Genomic DNA, 20,496 nt, shown 5'->3' with positions numbered 1-20,496 from the left:
CCTGACTAGTTTGTAAACGGCCACTAGATCCCCCCTCAGCCTTCTCTTGTGGAGGCTGAACAGGTTCAGGTCCCATAGCCTCTCCTCGTAGGACCTGCCCTGCTCCCCCTGATCATGCAGGTGGCCCTCCTCTGGACCCTTTCTATGTTGTCCACATCCCTCCTGAAGTGCGGCACCCAGAACTAGACGCAGTACTCCAACTGCGGCCTGACCAGTGTCACATAGAGGGGGAGGATCATCTCCTTGGACCTGCTTGAGATGCATCTGTGGATGCATGACAAGATAGCATGACAAGGTACGGTTGGCCTTCCTGGCCGCGTCCCCACACTGTCGACCCATTTCATTTTGGCATCAATAATGACTCCAAGATCCTTTTCTGCCTCTGCACTGATGAGAAGGGAGTTCCCCAGCCTGTAGGTATGCTGCTGGTTCTTCCTCCCCAGGTGCAGTACCTTGTACTTGTCAGTGTTGAAACATTTCCTATTCTCATCTGCCCACCCCTGTAACCTGTCTAGATCCGATTGCAGCCTATTTCTCCCTTCTAGAGTGCCCACTTCTCCCCACATCTTAGTGTCATCTGCAAATTTGAACAGGGTGCTTTTTACAACCCTGTCCAAGTCGCTGATGAAGATGTTGAACAGTGTGGGTCTGAGGACCGAGCCCTGTGGAACCCCACTACCCACATCCCTCCAGAGATGGGTCGAATAAGACCCATCCACCACCACTCTCTGGGTGTGGCCCTCCAGCCAACTAGTGACCCATTTGACTGTGTAGGTGTCGAAAAAACAGTCTCCTAGTTTTTTAATGAGAATGGGGTGAGAGACAGTGTTGAAGGCCTTCGTAAAGTCCAGAAAGACTACATCCACTGCTACACCTGTTTCTAAGGATTTTGTGACCTAGTCACAAAAGGCCACCAGGTTGGTCTGACAGGACCTGCCTCTAATGAACCCATGTTGATTGCCCCTAAGCATAATCTCCCCTGCTGGCCCCTCGCGGACATGCGCCAGGATAATTCTCTCAAAAAGCTTACCTAGGATTGAGGTAAGACTGACTGGCCTATAGTTTCCTGGGTCCTCCTTCCTCCCTTTTTTGAAAATAGGAACCACATTGTCCCTTTTCCAGTCCTCTGGCACCACGCTAGAGCACCATGAGTTCTTGTAGAGCCGTGCAAGGGTTCCACAATGACCTCTGCTAATTTCCTCAGCACTCTGGGGTGGAGATCGTCAGGACCTGCTGATTTAAATACGTCCAGTCCCTCCAGAAGTTCCCTGACTAGGTCCTCACCGACCCTAGGCCTGGGTGCGCCTCCCTTGGGGCCTATGGGGGTCCCAGTGCAGGGGGGTGCCCCAGTCCCTGCTTAGAAAAATGGAGGCAAAGAAATTGTTAAATAGGTTAGCTTTGCTGTCTGGTGTGACAACCATATTTCCTAGCATGTCCTGCAGAGGCCCCACATTACCCGGTACCTTCTTTTTACCCCCTATGTATTTAAAAAAGAACTTCTTGTTGTCCTTGATCTGGGTAGCTAGTCCCAGTTCCATCTCTACCTTGGCCTTCCTGACCGCCCCCCTACAGCCCCGAGCAACCAAGGTATAGTCCTCCCTGGTGATGTCCCCTCCCTTCCATGGGCTGTATGCCTCCTTTTTAGCTAGGAGACATTCCTGTATGCTTTTGGTGAGCCATGGCAGCTTTTGCACTATCTTGCCCCCTTTGATCCATGTTGGGATTACCTCCCTTTGGGCTTGGAGGATTGTCTCCTTAAGGAACGACCACTCTTCTTGGACACCCGACTCCTCTCCCCTCCGGGACCTCAGTGCCTCCCCGACTATTCTTCTTACCTCATTGAAATCCGCCCTCCTGAAGTCCAGGGCTGCTGCCTTGCTGCAGGCCTTTGCCACCTTGTGCCCAAGCTCCCAGCAATTTGGAGTGGCGAAGCAGCCTCTGGCTGGCAGTAGGTCAAGCAGTCAGCCCTGGGCTCTGGGTGGCAGCGTCAGGTGGCAGAGGGGCTCGCTGGGGCACAAGGGTGCTACAGTGTGGGGCTAACCTGTAGGCAGCCCCTGCACTGTAGAGCCCTTGTGCCCCAGCCAGCCCCGGTCACTGTCTATACATGCACTGTGGCAGCGTAAATTACTCTGCCATAGGATAGTACCTGTTCTGGATGTTAATATGGGTGTCCATGTTGACAGTGATATGTTACTGTGGAGCTAATTAGTCAAGTTTGCAGTAAAGCACATGTACAGATGCACCCCATGAGAATCAAAGAAAACTAAAAGTTTCAATTCAAAACATTAAAAATGTTCCACCTCAACCCATCTCACAATATCCTTAACCGCACTGCACTATTAAGATGATAGTGGAAATTTGTGGGCACTTGAGGTAAATAAGGGTCTATCATCTTCCAAGGCCTTTAAAAATGTAGGAACAAATCCACTGATAAATGTGCCTTGAAAACTCCAGTAGGTATGGTGAGGTCACCCTGCAATCAACTCTTTCAAAGCATGCTGCTAGTTCTAACCAAATCCAATCAACACCTGATTTACCAGATCATCATCAACTAAGGATACTTGTAACAACGTGTATTCCACAAATCATGCCAACACTTGTAACCAGGTAAGATTCAGGAAGATTCCAGATGAATTCAGAGGAAACCTTCCATGGCCTGAGCAAAGGAAAGGTACGATGTGGTATTAACTTTGTTATGATAGCTTCTTGGACAACAGCCATAGTTAAACTGATATCTTATCGTCTGGGAGAAAATAACCACCAGTGTTAATAATGGACCTGATACCTATTCACACTTCTCCCTAACTCTCTCTCACGGATAAGGGGCATAGCCTGTACCTCCTTCAGCCTACTCAGGGCTTGTATACATGAAAATAGCTTAAATACTATCAAAGAAAGCGGCATATCTAGCTCTTAGTTTGTTACTGCTTCCAAGGAAACAGGCAAACTAGTCTGCATTCAATCAATCTAATCCACAAAGCAAGTAAAAAAGGCTTCACAGCCAACCCTGTGACAGTCTATTACCAAGTGCAAATTACTAGGACTCTTTTTGTTTGTTTGTTTTGATGTTACATTTAAAAATCAATGCTATCAATTTGATTAGTGCTAATTAAAAAAAAGAAAAAGAAAAGAAAACACACAAAAAAACCTACCAATGCAGATCAGTCCAGTAGAATCCAGCTTGCTGCCAGGTGAACACTCACAGTTGAAAGAACCAAGATTGTTTCTGCAGGCGCCATTGACACACGGGCTGCTTTCACATTCATTTATATCTATAATCCAGAAGGGAGAGATGCTGTTAGGACTGCTGTTTCTGGAAAATATTACGTTGTAGAAATGCTGCTGTGAACCATGATATACCAGCATGCATGCTTAACTTGGTTCATTTTTCCCTCCCCCCCCCCCACCCCTTTTTTTTTTTGCTTTTATAGAATGTGAGGTACAGCACATGTAAGGGACGGCCATATGCATGTATATGTACATATATTCAAAGTGCTAATTAAATGGCTCTTTCCTATAAAGACAAAAGACTTCCACGAACTTGGACTAAAAGGTTTTCCAGAATCAATTATGATTGTCCTGCGAGAAATCAGAATCCTTTTTTTATGGAAAACAACACATTCCCAGCCACAATGTACTGTGCACAAACATAGGTTTTATTGTTTCTGTCATTTATGGCTCCATGAGGCTTTGGAAGAATTAAGAAAACCCTCTCAGAAACAAAATATTACAATGCTGGCTAGGGTTCCATAGTCCTGGAAAGTGCTCAAGAAATCAGACTAAAACTGTAATGCTGTAAATGGTATTCCTCTTCATCCCTTACTCTTTCTTCCTTTCACCCTATGAGGTTTGTTTCCTTTTTTTTAAGTCTGACTAAATGTAGAAATAGAGCCCCTGCTGATAATATTAGCATTTTTAGGGAAAAAAAATTAGTTAAAAAAAAACAAACCCTAGAAAATTCTTCTGAAGAACACTCACGGGTACATACCCATATCTTCCTGCAGTTCACCAATTTCATTTTTTTATTTGGATCCCAAATCAAATCAGAAATCCTAATTCAACTAGACAGTTCCTGTTGTGGGTCAGTTATGAAAGTTTTAGTGTGTGCTTATGTTCTCAAGTAGTGACTAAGGCCAAGCTCATAAAATTAAATAGTCTGGCACAAAGTAATTAAAAATGAAATGCAGGATCTATTAAAGCAGTAATAGCATCAATGGCTGCTTTTAAAGATAACACAAACTATTTAATTTATTTTGCAGAAGTAGTACCAAAGGTACCATTTCCTACTTCATGCATTACGTCATATCAAATCTTCAGTGCTCTTGACTTGTATGGGCTTCTGAAGTCGTAAGAACAAATATGCACATAAACCATTGACCAAATTGCATATGTATTAATATTAAAATGATAGAAAATACCTAGAAAACATAAACCTTCAGAGACTTTGATATCTCCCATTACCCTCAAAAGAAAGTGCAGTTTTTAAGGGTCAAATCTCACAAATCTACAATGGGACTGTTCACCTAAATACACTGAGTAGGACTTGGTCCTTGTCAATTTTTAGGGAATAGCAGCATTCCTTCCTGCTACCATACAGAACTGTTGCTTCCGAGAATAAATGCAAGCTTCCTGTTCCCTGTTGTGATGCCACTGAATTCTTAAACATTAAGTTAAATGCTAAATGATCCTCAGGATACAACTGACTTGGGAAGAATCTGCATATCCAGTGCCTTCTGCCATCTTACATTACATTGCAAGGCATTATTTAAAAATGAGCAGATATCATATCTGAGCCACCTTCTTAGGCTTAGGAAATGTACCACCTTCTTTTCAAAGGCATATGAGTGATCAACAGAACTGTTATATAAAAAATTCATATATAAAATTATATTAAAGGACATCTACATTGTAAAGTCAGCCACTGACAAGTTAGGAAAAAAAACATTATGGCTGCCATTGCAACTTTAATTTGTTTCCTTTATGCATGTGCATTATGATAAAATCTTTAATAATGTGATCAAAGGCAATATTTTTCCAAATATCATTCAGTGTATAAGATGGATGGAATTCACTGGAAAAAAACCCCTGTATTTTTGTTTCTTTCTCAATGTGTCATCCTCAACCTTACGTACTGCATTGCTCTGGAGACAGAATTATTAATTTTCTGAATGGACTTTGTGTCGTGTTCAACATTATTTTAACTGAGTGTTTCATAAGCATTTTCCCCAGTGGGAAATAATTTCCTCCATTGTACAGAAAGAGAACTAATGTATAGAGAAAGAGAGGTTAACGTAAAAAATTGTCTCTAATGGTTAATGCACAATGTGGTAAGATTACAGCTTAATTTTTCAGGATACAAAGAATTATATAAGCCCAAACATAAGCACAGATTCTACTGATTTCAAGTGCAGCTGTGCATGCTTAGCAGTTCTACAAATACAACCACAGGGACTAAAGTCAAGTACCCAGGAAGGGAAGAACATACATTTAGGGCCATAACCTATTTCCCTTTCCCACACCTAAATGATACTTATGTAGCTATATAATTGCAGTTTTTGGCACTTCACATGGTTTCAGATTTGGCACAGCTCACTCAATGCTTCCCAACTTAGCATGCTCAACAGGCTTCATCATGGCCTGCTAGATGCTTATAGGGGAAGAAAATCACCTAGGCATAAGTGTAAGTTCCAAAATGTTAGTTGCAGAAGAATCAAAATTATTGGGTGTCAGATACTGGAGGGAGCTGGGGGGCAGAGGGTGGGGAGGGGGAGCAGTTTCCCACTTACCCAAGAAGATTTGAGTTTTAGGCCCCCTTCACCCAGAGAACCCTGTGAGTCAGATTTTGGTTTTGTCGTAGTTCAGTTGGAGTCTTGTTGTAACAGTGATGGTCCAGGAAATGTATGAGGCAAGGGTTGTTTGTTTGTTTTTTGGAGATACCTTTCATTGGACCAACTGTATATTTTGGAGAGAATTTTGACAAAAATGAAAGCTTGCCAAATGTCTCCTTCAGCTATATAGTTGGTACAGTAAAAGATGTCACAAAAACCTTGGCCTCTCTCTTTATTGTATTATTTCCGGTTTGAATTTGTTCATATTATTATAAAGTTAGATGCCTCAGTTTCCCTGAGTAGCTTGTACATAGCAACAAAGAACTGAATAGCCTCTGTTGACCCCTCAGGTGGGCTTATAGAGTCATAGAAAAGTAGGGCTAGAAGGGACCTCCAGAAATCATCTAATCCAGCCCTCTGCCTCAGGCAGGATCAGCCCCATCCAAACCATCCTATACAAAACATAATCTAAACTCTAAAACTACTGTCAACCCTAACACAACGCAGACCTAGCACCCTAGCCTACCACAGGTAAAGCAGAAAGTCATCGTCCTGCTTCTATGCAATGTTGTCAATACATGTTTAAGACATCCCAGGTAAAGGGCCCCAGCTACAGAAGAAGGCAAAAATCCCTATAGTCCATACCAAGCCAACATGGGACAAAATTCCTTCCTGACCTTAAATATGGTGATCAGTCTGACGCTGAGTGGCAGGGTAAGGCCCTCTAGCAAGGAACCTCTGGCTTTGGTCCCAGCAGAAGTATTGGCACACCCCAGTCAAAGACTCCAGCCTTGGCTGCAGCTAACACTGAATGCCTCTGAGGGAGGCTTAAGAACATCCTGATACATGCAGCAGAAAGGTGGGGGGAAGGAACCAACAAAGCACAGAGGCATGGGAAATACCAGTAGCAGAACATAGATATGTCTAGATCATCCCCAATCAGTGGCCGTCCAACCTCTTCTTGAACACCTCCAGTGATGGAGAGTCTACAACATCCCTAGGCAGTCTTTTATACTACCTCACTGTTCTAACAGTGAATACATTTTTGTGGATATACAATCTAAACTTACTTTGCTGCAACTTCAGGAAAATTGTCCATGTCCTCCTCTTTATGGCAGCCCTTCAAGTATTTGAAGATTGCTATCATGTTCCCTCTCCTCATATTACTTGCTTTCCATGTCCTTGATCATCTTTGTTGCCCACCTCTGAACCCTCTCTAACTTCTTCATAGGCAACTGGTAGGGGGTGCACAGGGCCGGTGCCCCCCCCGACTGCTAACACTTATGCTGTCAGCAGGGCTAGTGCCCCCCCTGACAGGGCTACTGCCATTGGCGGCTTCTGCGGATGCCCCCCCAGATTCAGCAGGCACCAGTCTCTCATGAGCTTCTCCATGTCCTTTTTAACATGTGAAGTCCAGAACTGCACACAGATGAGATCTAACCAGTGCTGAATAGAGGCACTATTACCTCCCGCATCTGGCACCTAATGCTTCTATTGATGCATTTCAAAACTACTTTTGCGTTTTGTGCAGCTGCATTACACTGCAGACTCATACTGAGTCTGTGATCTACCAAGATTCCCAAGTTCTTTTCCATACTGCTGCCATCCAGTCAGCTGTCACCCATTTTATATTTGTTTTTTTTATTATTCCTCCTGAAGTGTGGCACCTTGCATTTGTCTGCATTGAACTTCATCCTATTAGCTCTAGCCCAACTTTACAATCTGTCAAGAACTTTCTGCATTGCACTCCCATTTTCTAGCGTGTACACAATCTTTCCCAGTTTTGTGATGTCTGCAAACTTGCTCAAGAAGCTTTTATGCCACCAAGCATGTCAGTAATAAACACACTAAACAGCACTGAACCCTGTCAGATCTCTGTGGAACTCCACTCGAAACCTCCTGCTACTCTGATATGGATCCATTAATAATTACCCTTTGCTTGTGGCTATTGAGCCAATTATCTATCCACCTTGTAGTAGTTTTACCTACCCCACATTTCTCCAATTTGTTTGAGAAGGATGTATGAGACTTTGTCAAAAGTCTTGCTGAAGTCCAGATACACCATATTCACAGCATTCCCCTCATCCACCCAAGATGTTACTTTGTCAAAGGAGGAGATCAATTTTGTTTGACATGATTTTGCTTGTGATCAGTCCTTCCTCCTCCAGACGCTTGCAAATGGCCATCCTTAAGATATGCCCCAGTAATTTCCCAGGTATTGAGGTGAGGCTAACCAGTCTGTAGTTTCCCAGGTCCTCCTTCTTGCCTTTCTTAAAGAGGGGCACTATGCTGGCACTTTTCCAGTCCTCTGGTACCTGACCTATCTCCTACAACTTCATGAAGATGATTGCCAAGGGCTCCAAGATCTCCTCTACCAGTTCCTTTAGTATCCTGGGATGAAATACATTCGGCCCTGCAGATTTGAATGACAAACATTTCTTGACAGAGGACACCCAAGGGTCTCAAGTGAAAAAGAGAGATTAGTATGAAACAATGGAGCTATGGAGGGGAAGATCTGAAAAGAATGGTGTTAGCGTGAGAGCAGGAAGACTAGGAAGCAAACAGCTGAGCTAACTTTGTGATGCATGTGGCTTTGCAGGCTGAATAGGGAACACAGGAAATGTTCAAATTTGAGGGAGGTATGGATTTTGTCTTGTTCTACTGCTATTGCCCAACAACAGTTTTTTGTTGAAGAGGAGCTGTATGCTTTACTGAATGGAGCTTTCAGGTGCATCCCTTTCCTCTTTAAAAAGGTAAAACCTCTATCCCAGATCAGGGACTGAATGGTCAGGTTTCACAGGCAGAAGGATCCAGGGGCTCAACTCAATCTAGAATTCATGCCTTGGCTGGTTCAATGGTTACTTGGCGAGTCCCAACCAAGCACTTCCTTGGGGGAATTGGTTATATCCTGTGGCTCCTACTGTCCAGGAACCACAGGATGCAAGTAAACTACATCCACTTCCACAAGCCACATGCTCTGTATTTCCTAGAACACCTTCCAGTTGAAGCTAGCCAACATACAGCCAGGAGGAAAGCAAGCTCAGTGATGTGGATGCTGCCTTGGAAGCAAAGGGGCATCTCTGAGCTCTAGCCTGGAGTCCCGTTCCCACCATGTCAAAAAACCATCCCAGCAAATATAAAATGCAAGGTGCAGTAAGCCAGCTTCAAGAAGGAGGCTGTAGAGAGGTTTGAAAAATGCTAAGAATATGGTCTGGTGTTTAAGAGCACTTTGGTAGGATACAGGTTCAAACACCCTTTGGATAAGAGGGATTAGAACTTGGGTCTCCTGGGTCTCTCTTCCAACTTCTGCAACAAATGAAGTAGGGCCCTGTACATGTCAATCTCCTTTATTATGCAGCCTTGATTCATCCCTGCAGAAGGTTTAACCCATGCCCTACACAAAGCAGAGGTATTGTGAAATATGGTATGTGATATGTATGTCATGGGATTGTATCACAATGCGTATAAGGAGGCTAAATTAAGTTAGAAAAGCAATGAGCTCTGGCACTAGCTAAGGTTTGACTGCTTAACTTTGCAGTCTTAATGTCTGTTAATGTAGCAGGGGATGGGGGGAGAGGGGGAGGCAGGACTGTGTATAATTTCCTAAATTTATTTAAAAACAAAATGAAAACAAAACAAAACAAAACCCAAACCTAGGAATTCCATCAGGTGGTATCACAATGATATCCACATGGCTCATCAATAGAACAGCCTACAGATCTATTGTACAGACCTCTAGTACTGTAGCCAACTGAGTAACTGATAGCAGTAAAGGGTTCACTCAGTCTCTTTACCTAGCAAGTCCTAGTCTCAGCCTCTCCAGACTATAAGTCCCAGTTTCCTCACCTCTGATACTAGTAATAATTTGTCACTCTCCCCAACACTAACTTCCATTTGCTCATGTTCCCTGCCCCTTCTGGCTCCCAGTCACAATCATCCTCCCTGCACACCTCAGGAAACCTCAATGTAGTCAGCTCCACATTCCCATATCCTTCTTGAGCCTAGTTCTATCCACTGTGTGGTCCTACACCAGATGTCACATCCTCTACCTTACTTCCTTCATCCCACCCATCAGCTTAGCTAACCAGTCCCAATTTCCTCCACTGTCCCAGATCCTTCCTTCCCTTTCCTGGTTTCTGCTGCCCCTCCAACTTCTTTTCCTAATCTACTTCTACTTTCTTTGCCCTTTCTCTGCAGGTCTAATCCTTCTGCATTGGAATCAGGAGCCACATTCTTCCTCCATGCTGCCAGAGTACACAAGTGGGGTCCCTGAGTGCGCAAGAGAAATAGGCTTTCTGCCATCAGTTCAGGCATCCAGCCTCAACCGAACAGCACTCCTGAGCTGCTATTCCAGGGAAATCCCTGCTTGGGTCCCAGGCTGAAGCATATTCAATGCCATCAGAATCTTCGAGGAATTTAGGTGTGAAAATCTAAGAAGCTGCTACTGTGAACTGAGATTTTCTAAGGATTTATAATTTGGCAGATTTTCAAAGGGGAAGAAAAGGCACATTCTTGACCCAGAAACTATTCCGTAAGGAAGTTCAAATGCCTGCATTAAAGCCCAGGGTGCTACCAAAAAAAAGGTCATAAGAATTTTTTTTAATGGACAAACCAATATTTTTTACTAGCCTTAATCTTGCAAGCCAAAACAAAAAACAAAAAACGGTTTTGGCTGAATTTCTGTAATAAATAAAAAAGGAAGGTGGGGGAAGGAGGAGTGGGGAGGTCACCTAGAGGCAGGTAGCCAGCAAAGAAATTTGGTTTAAATGTTCAAAGTTTGGAAAAGTTATAACCAAACGAAATAAGTTTAATAGGAAGTGTCAAGCAACCATAACAGATAGTGCTCTCTACCCCGACTACACATACACAATTTGAATGCAACTCAGTAAATATGTACTGATAAAATTTAAAACAACCCTTATTTTGTATTTAAAGAGACACAATCAACTTGTAGCGTAATATTTCCACCCCAAAAAGTCCATTAAAAGTATCCTATGGTCCAGAGACAACACATGGGGAGGGCACAGGGGTGGGGAACATGCTCCCCCCCACAATTTCTGCATCAATGGCAGGTTGTGGGGTGTGGGGCTGCAACCTGGCAGGAGCCAGAGCCTGGCAGCAGTGGAGGAGGTAATGACAGCGCAGATTTGTGTGTCCCCCACTGTCAACACTTATGCATCATCTATGCTATGGTCCTCAGCCTATGTCTAATTCTCTTTGCCACCTTTGGTAGTTTTTTCCAATGTGATTGTTTGGTTTTTAAAAATATTTCCCCTTCAGTCTGCAGTGTTAAGAAGCCACACAAACACACAGGAACCTGATCCTGCAAAGTTTCCTCTTTTTCTTTTGTTCATTTTTTTTGTGCATTTGATAGATTTTTGGCTCCAATTCAGAAAAACACTTAAGCATAGGCTTAAATCCCACTGAATTCAATGAAAGCAGTGATATGCCTGAATTTAAGCATAGGCACAAATGTTTGCAGGATTGGGTCCCTAGTGATCATAAATGCTGATAATGACAATTCACAAAAGCCCCCATTCAGGAAAGAATAAGTGCAACTCCACATTCACTGTTTTGCTTCTTCATTAAAATAATCTTGGGTATTAATTGCAACAATAGTGGGCAAGATAGTCTTAGCTAGAAATGTGATTTTAAGTAGAAAAAATTGCTAGAGGATTTTTTTCCTTATGGATATGTTCCTTTAAGTGTGGTAAATGTACGTTGTAAATGTCATAGAACCAAGAATTGAAACAGTTCACTGTACATTCCTGGAAATAAACTTCAAAGCACATCTGGTTTACATTTAACTAGTTATGTCACTGGAAACACAATCCAAACCACAGAGCTTGTTGTAAAAATTTCAACTTTCACAGACTCTCAAGGCTTAAGAAGTAAAATAAAATAAGATTAAAAACCTGAAAATGGGTTTTCTTGCATCTTCATTTTGAGTAAACAACAACACAGGAGTCTATGATGAATGTTGACACTTACTTTAAATTAAAAATACATTTTTTAATAGCAATCATCTAATGTCAATGCATGGCAGAAAGTTACTAGCTAAAGCAAAATTTTACAGCTAGTGTCCTAGAGCTCCAAACTGAATTGCTAAGTATTTCTTTGAAAACAGAATTGGAAAGCAAAAAAAAAGAGAAATGGGAAGTTTATTCTTCAAATAGGCAAGCTATTCAATGTTAGAAAATATGTAGGATTTTATAGTTGTATAGACAGCTTTATGCCAAACCATTTCTGGATCATTTTTGCCTGATCAGCTAAATCTAAACTTTAGTCTAACTCCTGGATTCTAGATGGATACAACAGATACTTCAGATATTATGTGTGTATGTTACGTATACAAAACAATATTAACAATAGCTGACAGGATTCTACTCCCAACACTGTAAAGAGAATCCATGGTTGAAATGTCTTTTATGAAACGTCTTTTAAAATAATTATGCTCAGAATGACTTATACAATCTTAAGTTTTGGGTAACAATGTACTAAACCAATTTCATTAAGGTAGAAAATGGGTAGGATTTTCTTTATAAAAAATAACCGAGGAACTGCTTTACTATTTATGATTGATCCGTTTCTAAAGATATGTATTCTATTCTATTCTTTAAAAATAGCACTGCTGTTATAGTAGCAGTAAATACTGTGCCACAGGTTATGCAAATACTCTTTGTTTACAGTTAAGGCCAGTACAGCACACGAATGGGAGTGAATGAACCCCAGTAAGATGCACAAAGGCAGCACGGTCACTGCTACTCTCCATAAGAGGTATGGGGAGGGTACGATGTTCTTCCTTTAGCAGTTAGCCAGCCATTGTAGCTGCTATGAACAGAGAAGATGTTTCTCTTGCTCTAGCTGCTTCTGGGATACCATATATCATTAGCGTCATTCAGTGTTTCACTTAAGGAGGTGGAAAAATGACAATTATTGTCAGCCCGATGATATACAGTGCTCTTGGGGACATACAAAAAAGTTTTCTTAGGACTGTGCAAAGTCACAGTAAGGTAAACAATGAATTTAATTTATTCATTAGAATCCCCAAAACAAATTTTAAAAAACCCCTACCCTTAATCTGTGATACCATCAAAGAATCCTAGATAATCATTTAAATAAATTTTCTTTTACTGGCAGTGTGTAGTGTCATTTTTCTTTTACTGGCAGTTTACATAACACCTAACTATGTGGGCTTCCATTTTATCCATTTTTTTCTCCTGGCCCTTGTCAAATCTAATTATCAACTATCTCTGTAGATCCTAGGCACCTATTGTATTGAGAAGTCACTCCAAGAAAGTCAAGAAAAAATGGTTAGAGGCATTGCTGTCTAAATAAAATCATATTTGCTTTTAAACTTCTACGGCATGAATTCTTGAAAATGTAACCCAAATTTTATTTTGACAACAAAGAGCCTAAGCTAAGGTTTTGTTTTGAACCCTGTTAATGATACATTATATTGTTCAATTATGTTCTTAGAGTCAATGTCAATATCAATATAGGAAGGAGATGTCCTTATAATTATACTACTCTAATTTTTTATGATTCTATGATTTAAGCTCAGTTGTTTGTGTTCGGGCATCTTGTTCAACAGTGTTAACATATTTATGGTCAAAGTTATGCTTTGAAGTTAAGTATCGAAATGAACAGTGCAAACGTAACATCTCTGTGAGTAATATTATTTCAGATTGTTGGTTTGCAGCAGGCTCCCCAACATACTATGACATTAAAATACAAGCCGAGGAAACCATTTTCCCAGCTAAAAACGAATATATATATATATATATATATATATATATATATATATATATGGATAGCTAAAATTCATGAATAAAGGTTAGGAGTACACAATGCATAGACAATGGGGCAGCAATAGAAATCCAAAAGTATAATGTATAAGAAAGATTCTATTCTTTAAAAATTCTATTGGATCTGTAACGTAAAAAAAAGAAGACAGGATCTCAGTTTTTAAAGGTTGCATCTGAAAGACTGCCATATATTAACTTCACTTAACACAATTCCCATTGATTGGAACAGAAGGAAAAGGGTTTAAGTTGATCCTGACAGAATTTGAACTACTGATTCATGAGAGCTGAAGTATTAAAAAGCTAAAGCTTACAACTTCTAAGTGTTTGCTCTGACAAGGGCAATGTATTGTGTAGACTCGCTTAGCATGATAATACCAAGTCTCATAAAATGATAATACTGAGCCAAAAGAAAAGAATTATTAAAACTGTATTGTTCCTGAATATTATAAATAATTTCCTTGGAAACAGAACAAGACTGAAAACTCCATGCACTTCAACCTCATTTGCTGTCCTAGTCCCCCTCCCCCCCATAAAAGTGACTTTAGAAGCAAAAATGTCTCATTAATTTGTGTTTATTTTTCATTGATATGCCATCTGTATCATTCAGGTCCGCAATACAACAACAACTTTACAAATATTCATGTTTTGCTGCAAGAAAAGAAATAGCTTAATATTAATTTGCAGTAAGGTCCAGGACATTTTGCTGCCGACCTCAAAAGTACCAAGAATCAGTCAAGATAAGTTGTTTTAAGCTTTCTAACAAGCTCTCACAATCCTATTCATGGTCAGAGGGAGATGAGGGATATCAAACTTTTTTGACAAAAAATAGATTAGTAGACCTGGTCCATAAACTTAGGGTCTGCATAGGAACAGATCCCAAGTTCTTTTAATTTCACTTCAAACTGTTTTCTTAACAAAACTTACCGTCACATAGAAAATGAACTGGCTTTATTGGTTGAAATCCAATGTCATAGTCCATTATACTAATGTACCGTAATACATATGATATATCATATAACTTATGCTACAATTTAGTCCTTTCCTCCCGGGTAACTTTTGGTGCTGTTTCTGAGTCTTTTCTGACTATCTAACAAACTCCAACTGTGATAAGCCCAACACAATCTGAATGCTTGTATCGGAAGTTTTCTTACCTTCACATGTGTCAGTCTCAGTGCTGAATACATAACCCTTTGGACAAGTGCAGCTGTAGCTTCCAGGTGTGTTTCGACACAGCCCATTGTCACACAACAGTCTGTTCACTGAACATTCATCAATGTCTAAAAAACGTCAGAGAGACATATTAATGAAAACAAAGGTCATAGAACAATTTTCCACAATATTTTACCCACATAGTCCTTCACCTGTACCTTCACAAGAAGCAATCAGGTCTGCCTGATACTTAGCTTTCTGCATCTGAACATGGAAAAGTGCCAGTTCTTGGCTTCAAGAGGTTAATCTCTTACCCTAAATCCTATTTTATATTTATCACATTAGTTTTTCAATAAAACAGTATATTCTAAAAATAGTTAACATTAGAACATAATAGCTTTGGGATCTCTATGAAAAATGTCACGACTATTTCAATGATATCTGCCTGTCTGTCCAGAAGCAGTGATATTAACTACGTGCACAGCACTTACCTTATCGCCTGCATGCATATTTGCTATCAGCAAAGGTACGGGACGGAACATCTACACCGGGGTGGGCAATCTGAGGTAGGGATGCCATAAGTGGCATGAGTAGCCTGCATGTGTAGTATATGGCAGGTTGGGGATGGGAAAGGCAGCACAGCAGCAGACAGGACAGGAAGTAGAAAGCAAAGCAGCATATGAGGCAGAGAGCACATGGAAGTAAGCAGAATATCAAGCAGGGAACTACTGAACTTTAATTAATTTAGACATAATGAAAACCTTCTGCAGATATACATTAACAAAAAGTAATGCTCTATTGCTAAATTGCTTTTATTTAACAATATAAAGTCTTCTCCCTCCCCCTTCCTCCCCCTGGCCCCTCCAGGTTCCAACTTTCCTCCCAAAAACTTCATCCTCACAAGATTCTTGCGAGGAATGAAAGGACTGTCCTCTCCATTTTAAAGATGAGGCTAAAAATAAAAGAGAAATCAAGCTTTTAATTTAGATTTCAGAAATATTAATGAGCAGATCACTGGAAACGTCAAGTGGCTTTGGAGCAGGTGCTAAATAAGCTACCAAGGCTCATGGGGGAACTTTATATCAGAAGTATACTAAAAATTCAGCTTTCCTGCACTGTAGTCCAATGCCTGAACAAGACCATCCATCCACTCATACAGTGTATGTGCACATACACACATATAACCCCTCCCCACCTCACCACAAACACACAGAGCACTTACATAAAATGTGACTGGATAAATATAGCATATCACTATACAATACATTTGGAAAAGGAAAATTATGTGTAGAATATGAAAAAATGCCATTTGACATTGTTTTGTATTAATATAAGTCCTGCCAAGGAATCAGAGATGCAAAGAAAATCTCCAGTTAGTGCAATCTTACTTCACATCACTCTGTAGGAATGTTTGGAATTAAAATTATACTACACTTAAAAGTCCAGGTTTCCCACTACCAAAAATGCTGAGGTTTTGTTAAACACAAAGACCAATGACAGGTCAGTGAAACTTGAGGTGTCGAGAGCAATTTTTAACAATACTAAACAGGTCACATGGTAGAATGGTACTTAATCATTTTCTGAAGCATTCTGACAACCTCATTGGTTATTTACACACAGAGTTTTCTGTTCTTTTTGCTATTTTTATATTTAAACTAATACTCTACAAACTATATTATTTATGCATTTCTGATTTTTTATATAAAAATAACCAAAGCAAATGACTGAATTCTGTACACTGAAATGGATGATAAAAATAACTAAGAGAACTGTATAATAATAGGCCTTCTGTATATAGTATATTTATAAAAATATTTTAAAATAGTACAGTCTGGTAACAGCACAAATCATGCAAATAGTTTGACAGAAACCATTTAATAATGCCTTTTAAATGAAATATTTGTGAAATGAAAGATTTGGATATGCCAACAAGCTGGGAGATGGTGTGAACAAAAGATAATTGAACTTGACCTTTCTGTCCAACTGCAGACACATCTACATGTTCAATTAATGCAATTTAGGCTTACTGTGCAGTAAAAAGGTGCAGTAAACTTGCCCCAGGTACACATCTACATGTGCACCCTGTGGGCAAGTCTACATGCGCAATAATGTGCCCTAAGTACAGTGCATTAAGTTTAGTACCTGTAATAATAATGCGAGGGGAAGAGAATGGGGCAGGAGAAAAGTCCTGAGAAACTTGACCAAGAAGTACTTACCTCTGTTACTGAGAGAAGTCAAGCTGGAGCAGTGAGCATGCTACTGCATTTTCATAGCATGTGCTCCCTCCGTATTGGCAGAGGGAGCACAAGGACTGGTATTTCTGGCCCTGGAGAGAGGCAGCCAGGAGAGGACTGCAGCTCGCAGAGCAGAGGGACACGAGGTATTCTCCATTTACAGCATCCCGTAGACAATCGCGGAGGAAGCAAGCCAGCCCACTGGCCAAGGTGGTCAGAGGACCACCAAAAGAACCCAGGATGCGCCACACTGAGGAGCTGCTCCAAGACAGCCGGGCAAAGACTAAAGTGGCAGATACTGGAATCGGAACTGAGGGAGAATGGGAGAGCAGCTGGCACATGTGGGTCTGTGAATTTAAAGGGGCAATGAGCCTTTGATTTTTCTCTCTCTTCCTTTGTTTCTTTTTGTTTTGGGAGGAGTTGTGTTCCCTTCTCGAAGTGCTGGGAAGGCAGCAGGAGGGAAAGATCCTTTTCCTCTGAAAGCACTGATCCAGAACCTGAGGAGCTAAGGCAGGGTACGAATCCCAGTAAAACTGATTTCAAGCTGACTGACCCCAAAACAGGGGAGGTATTAATTTCGTTTGATTGCCCCATGAGCACTTGAAGGACTGAGGTGATTTCATTGACCCAGGAACCAGCAAGGAATTGATTTCTTACTTTTTTCAGATTTATTAATGGTCTTTTTGTGGGCTGATTTAATTTGATTGACCCAGGAGCCTGAGATGAACTGATTCTGATGGATTGTCCAATAACCTTGAATACACCGATTGGGATTAATTAGCCTGGGAAATGAGGATGAATTTGGTGAGGTAGATGTCTCTCAAACTCTAAACAGGCTTATTAATTTACGGGCCTCGGAGCCTGTAATGAATTTATTTAAGGATGGACTCAGAAATCTCGAATGAAGGAGCTTAACACACAAACCTTATTTAGTGAACAGCAAGTAACAGCCAGCAGCATCTTCAGCCGTGTGGTGGCTCAGGACTGCAGCCCGACCTGCCACCCAACCCCCAAAACCTCGGTGCCCATTCCAATCTGGTCCAGAAGGGACCTGGATCAGAAGGAGGTGCTCAACACTTACTGGAACAGGAACCTGTATTGGAACTGCGTGTGGCGCAGCCGCATCGTTTTATGAGCTCGCTATAGGCTTGTATGGGCAGTGCACAGCTGATGACATCAGCCAAATGCGCCACTGCAAGAGATTTAAATGGCACCAGGAGTGCCAGAGAGGAAGTCAGGAGGGAAGCTGGCTCCGGGCAGCTAAGGTCCCGGAGCAGGAGCCAGGAGTGTCGGGGAGGGCAGACCCCAATGGGGGTCTATTTTGATGAAATAAGAAAGAAAAGGGCTCAGAAGAGCCAGGAGGCTCTATAGAATAGGGAAAGTTAGAGGACGCCAGAGTCAGAGAGCATCACGACAAGAGAATTTTGTTTTGAGTTTCAATATTTTTCTTTATTTATTATACAATTGAAAAAGAAGAGAAACAATAGCCAAGGATTAGGCTAGCTAAAGGGACATGGTGAACCTAACAGGTTTGCTGGGAGAAGAAGTACCATCCTGATTAGTGGGATTAATCCTGAGAACACCACAGGGACTAGGACGAAGTATCTGGCAGTCTGTGTCAGTGGTTGGAGATCACAAAACACTGTCAGCAGTGGTTGGTGAGTGGCTGGGGTGTAGGGGAGGTGGAACCCCATGTCAGCTTTGGTGGTACCATGAGTAAAACCCGGACAGGCACCTATATGATTTCACACTGAACCTCTACTTTATATCTTACACCAAGACGTGGCAGGAGAGACAGGGATAGTGCTTCACCTGGGAGGTTTTCTTTCTTTAAATCCTGGTGAGGTTTGAAGTGTGACAAGCCAATACAAGATCCAGGCCCAGACATGTGTCATCCTGGACATGGTTAGGTTGGGGTGTAAGGGAAGGAGGAGCCTCATGAAGAAAGCCCATCACAGAGACCTATCCCAGCCTCTCTCCAACTCCCAAGGTTTCAAATAAACAAACCCATACATCAAGGCATGGTGGGAGAAAGAAAGACATCAGAGCTTTATAGTGACAGGACCATCTGGTTCTTCCCATGGCTTAGTCCAGTAAAGCATCAGGCAAACAGGGATGCCAGCCTTATAGCACACACACCTGATAAACAGGTAATAACTTAAACACATCATAATCAGTGCTGCTACACAGTAGTGCCAGCGCACATCTTTTAAGTGACACTAATGTGCAGTAGACTAATTCTACTGTGCATTAGCACATTAGCACAGTTTTGCCATGATGCACTAATGTGCAGTAGAATTAGTCTACTGTGCTTTTAACATCTTGCATAGATGTGTCCTGCTGAGGGCAGATTTACTCCTTAAGAGAGTAGGCAGATCCAGGCTTGCTTCTGCCCTGCTACGCCTCCCTGCAGGAGCCAAGGGAAGCGGCAGGCTCTGACCACAACTGCCTGGGTGCCAGGGGACAGGCTCAGCCTAGCAGAAAGATCAAGGGGGGGGGGTGGCGCAGCCTGGCAGGGGGCTCTGGAGCTGGAAGCGGGCTTAGGTTGCTAGAGGGCTCCAGGTAAGCAAGCTCCGCCTGGCAGGGGATTCTGGTGGGGCAGCCTCAAGCTGGCAGGGAACTCTGGGCAGGCAGGCTCAGGCTGGTAGGGGATTCCAGGGGGCAGGGGACTCTGAGGGTAGGCTGGCAAGGGCCACATCCTGGGATCCTGTGGCCAGCACGCCATAGATGCTCCCCCCCCCCCCCCCCCCCCGGCAGCGGCAGACAGGGCACCGTGTCCACAAGGTGCTTCCCCTCCACCCCCCCACAGTAGGGTGTCTGGGCACCCCAGGCCCACCCCAAGAACATGCACACTACAGGCAGTCTGCAACAAACATTAAACTTTATTTTCCTTCACCACACAACAACAGACCTCCCTCCCTCCCCAACAAAAGACTCCCTCTTTCCCTCCTTCCCCAGAAATACGCCCCTCCATAACTCCAATGTGCACCAACAATAAAGGGCCTGTTCCCCATGCAACTATGTACAATGTGCTTTCTGAACTGTAAGGGGGGGAACAGTGGGGTGGAGATACCCATGGCATGGATCTCATGTAGAGGTGCCCAGCACCCCAGCCTTTAGCAGCACCACCGCAGGTGCAGATGCTGTGGTGAGGTTGGCAGGCTTGGGGCTCACCCAGGGGTGAGGGCAGGCGCTGTCCATTACAGGGCTGGGGTCAGTAGAGCCCAGCTGCAGCCAGCTCTTCCTCAGGGCCAGGCACATGATGGCTGGCAGCCCAGGTGAAGGACAAGGCTGCTTGGAGACCTGGCTTGGGAGCAGGGACCAGGGGCCCTGGCTGCTGCAGTCAGCACTGAACCTCATCCCAAGCTCACTGCAGGGTGTGGCGCTCGGCTGCGGGCAGCTGCCAGGGAACGGGCACAGCTGGGGCCAGGCTGCAAGTGGCTGCCGGGGGCCAGGTGGGTCTAGGGCCGGGGACTG

General features: G+C 42.6%; 1 protein-coding gene across 5 annotated transcripts in view; it reads right to left on the bottom strand.

Annotated features, from left to right (window-relative positions):
* Positions 1–20,496, bottom strand: part of FBN2 (fibrillin 2) — a 307,967-nt gene that overhangs the window by 132,150 nt on the left and 155,321 nt on the right. For all 5 annotated transcript variants that reach the window (XM_059724895.1, XM_019478066.2, XM_059724893.1 and 2 more), the window contains 2 exons: positions 14,788–14,913; positions 3,153–3,272 (listed from right to left, as the gene is read on the bottom strand). In XM_059724895.1, the coding sequence (XP_059580878.1) occupies positions 3,153–3,272; positions 14,788–14,913 (246 nt within the window). The remainder of the gene's footprint in view (positions 1–3,152; positions 3,273–14,787; positions 14,914–20,496) is intronic.

Source organism: Alligator mississippiensis, chromosome 3, assembly GCF_030867095.1.
Source record: "Alligator mississippiensis isolate rAllMis1 chromosome 3, rAllMis1, whole genome shotgun sequence".
In the NCBI taxonomy this organism is placed as follows: domain Eukaryota; kingdom Metazoa; phylum Chordata; order Crocodylia; family Alligatoridae; genus Alligator; species Alligator mississippiensis.
This window is presented reverse-complemented; position numbering and strand designations above follow the sequence as displayed.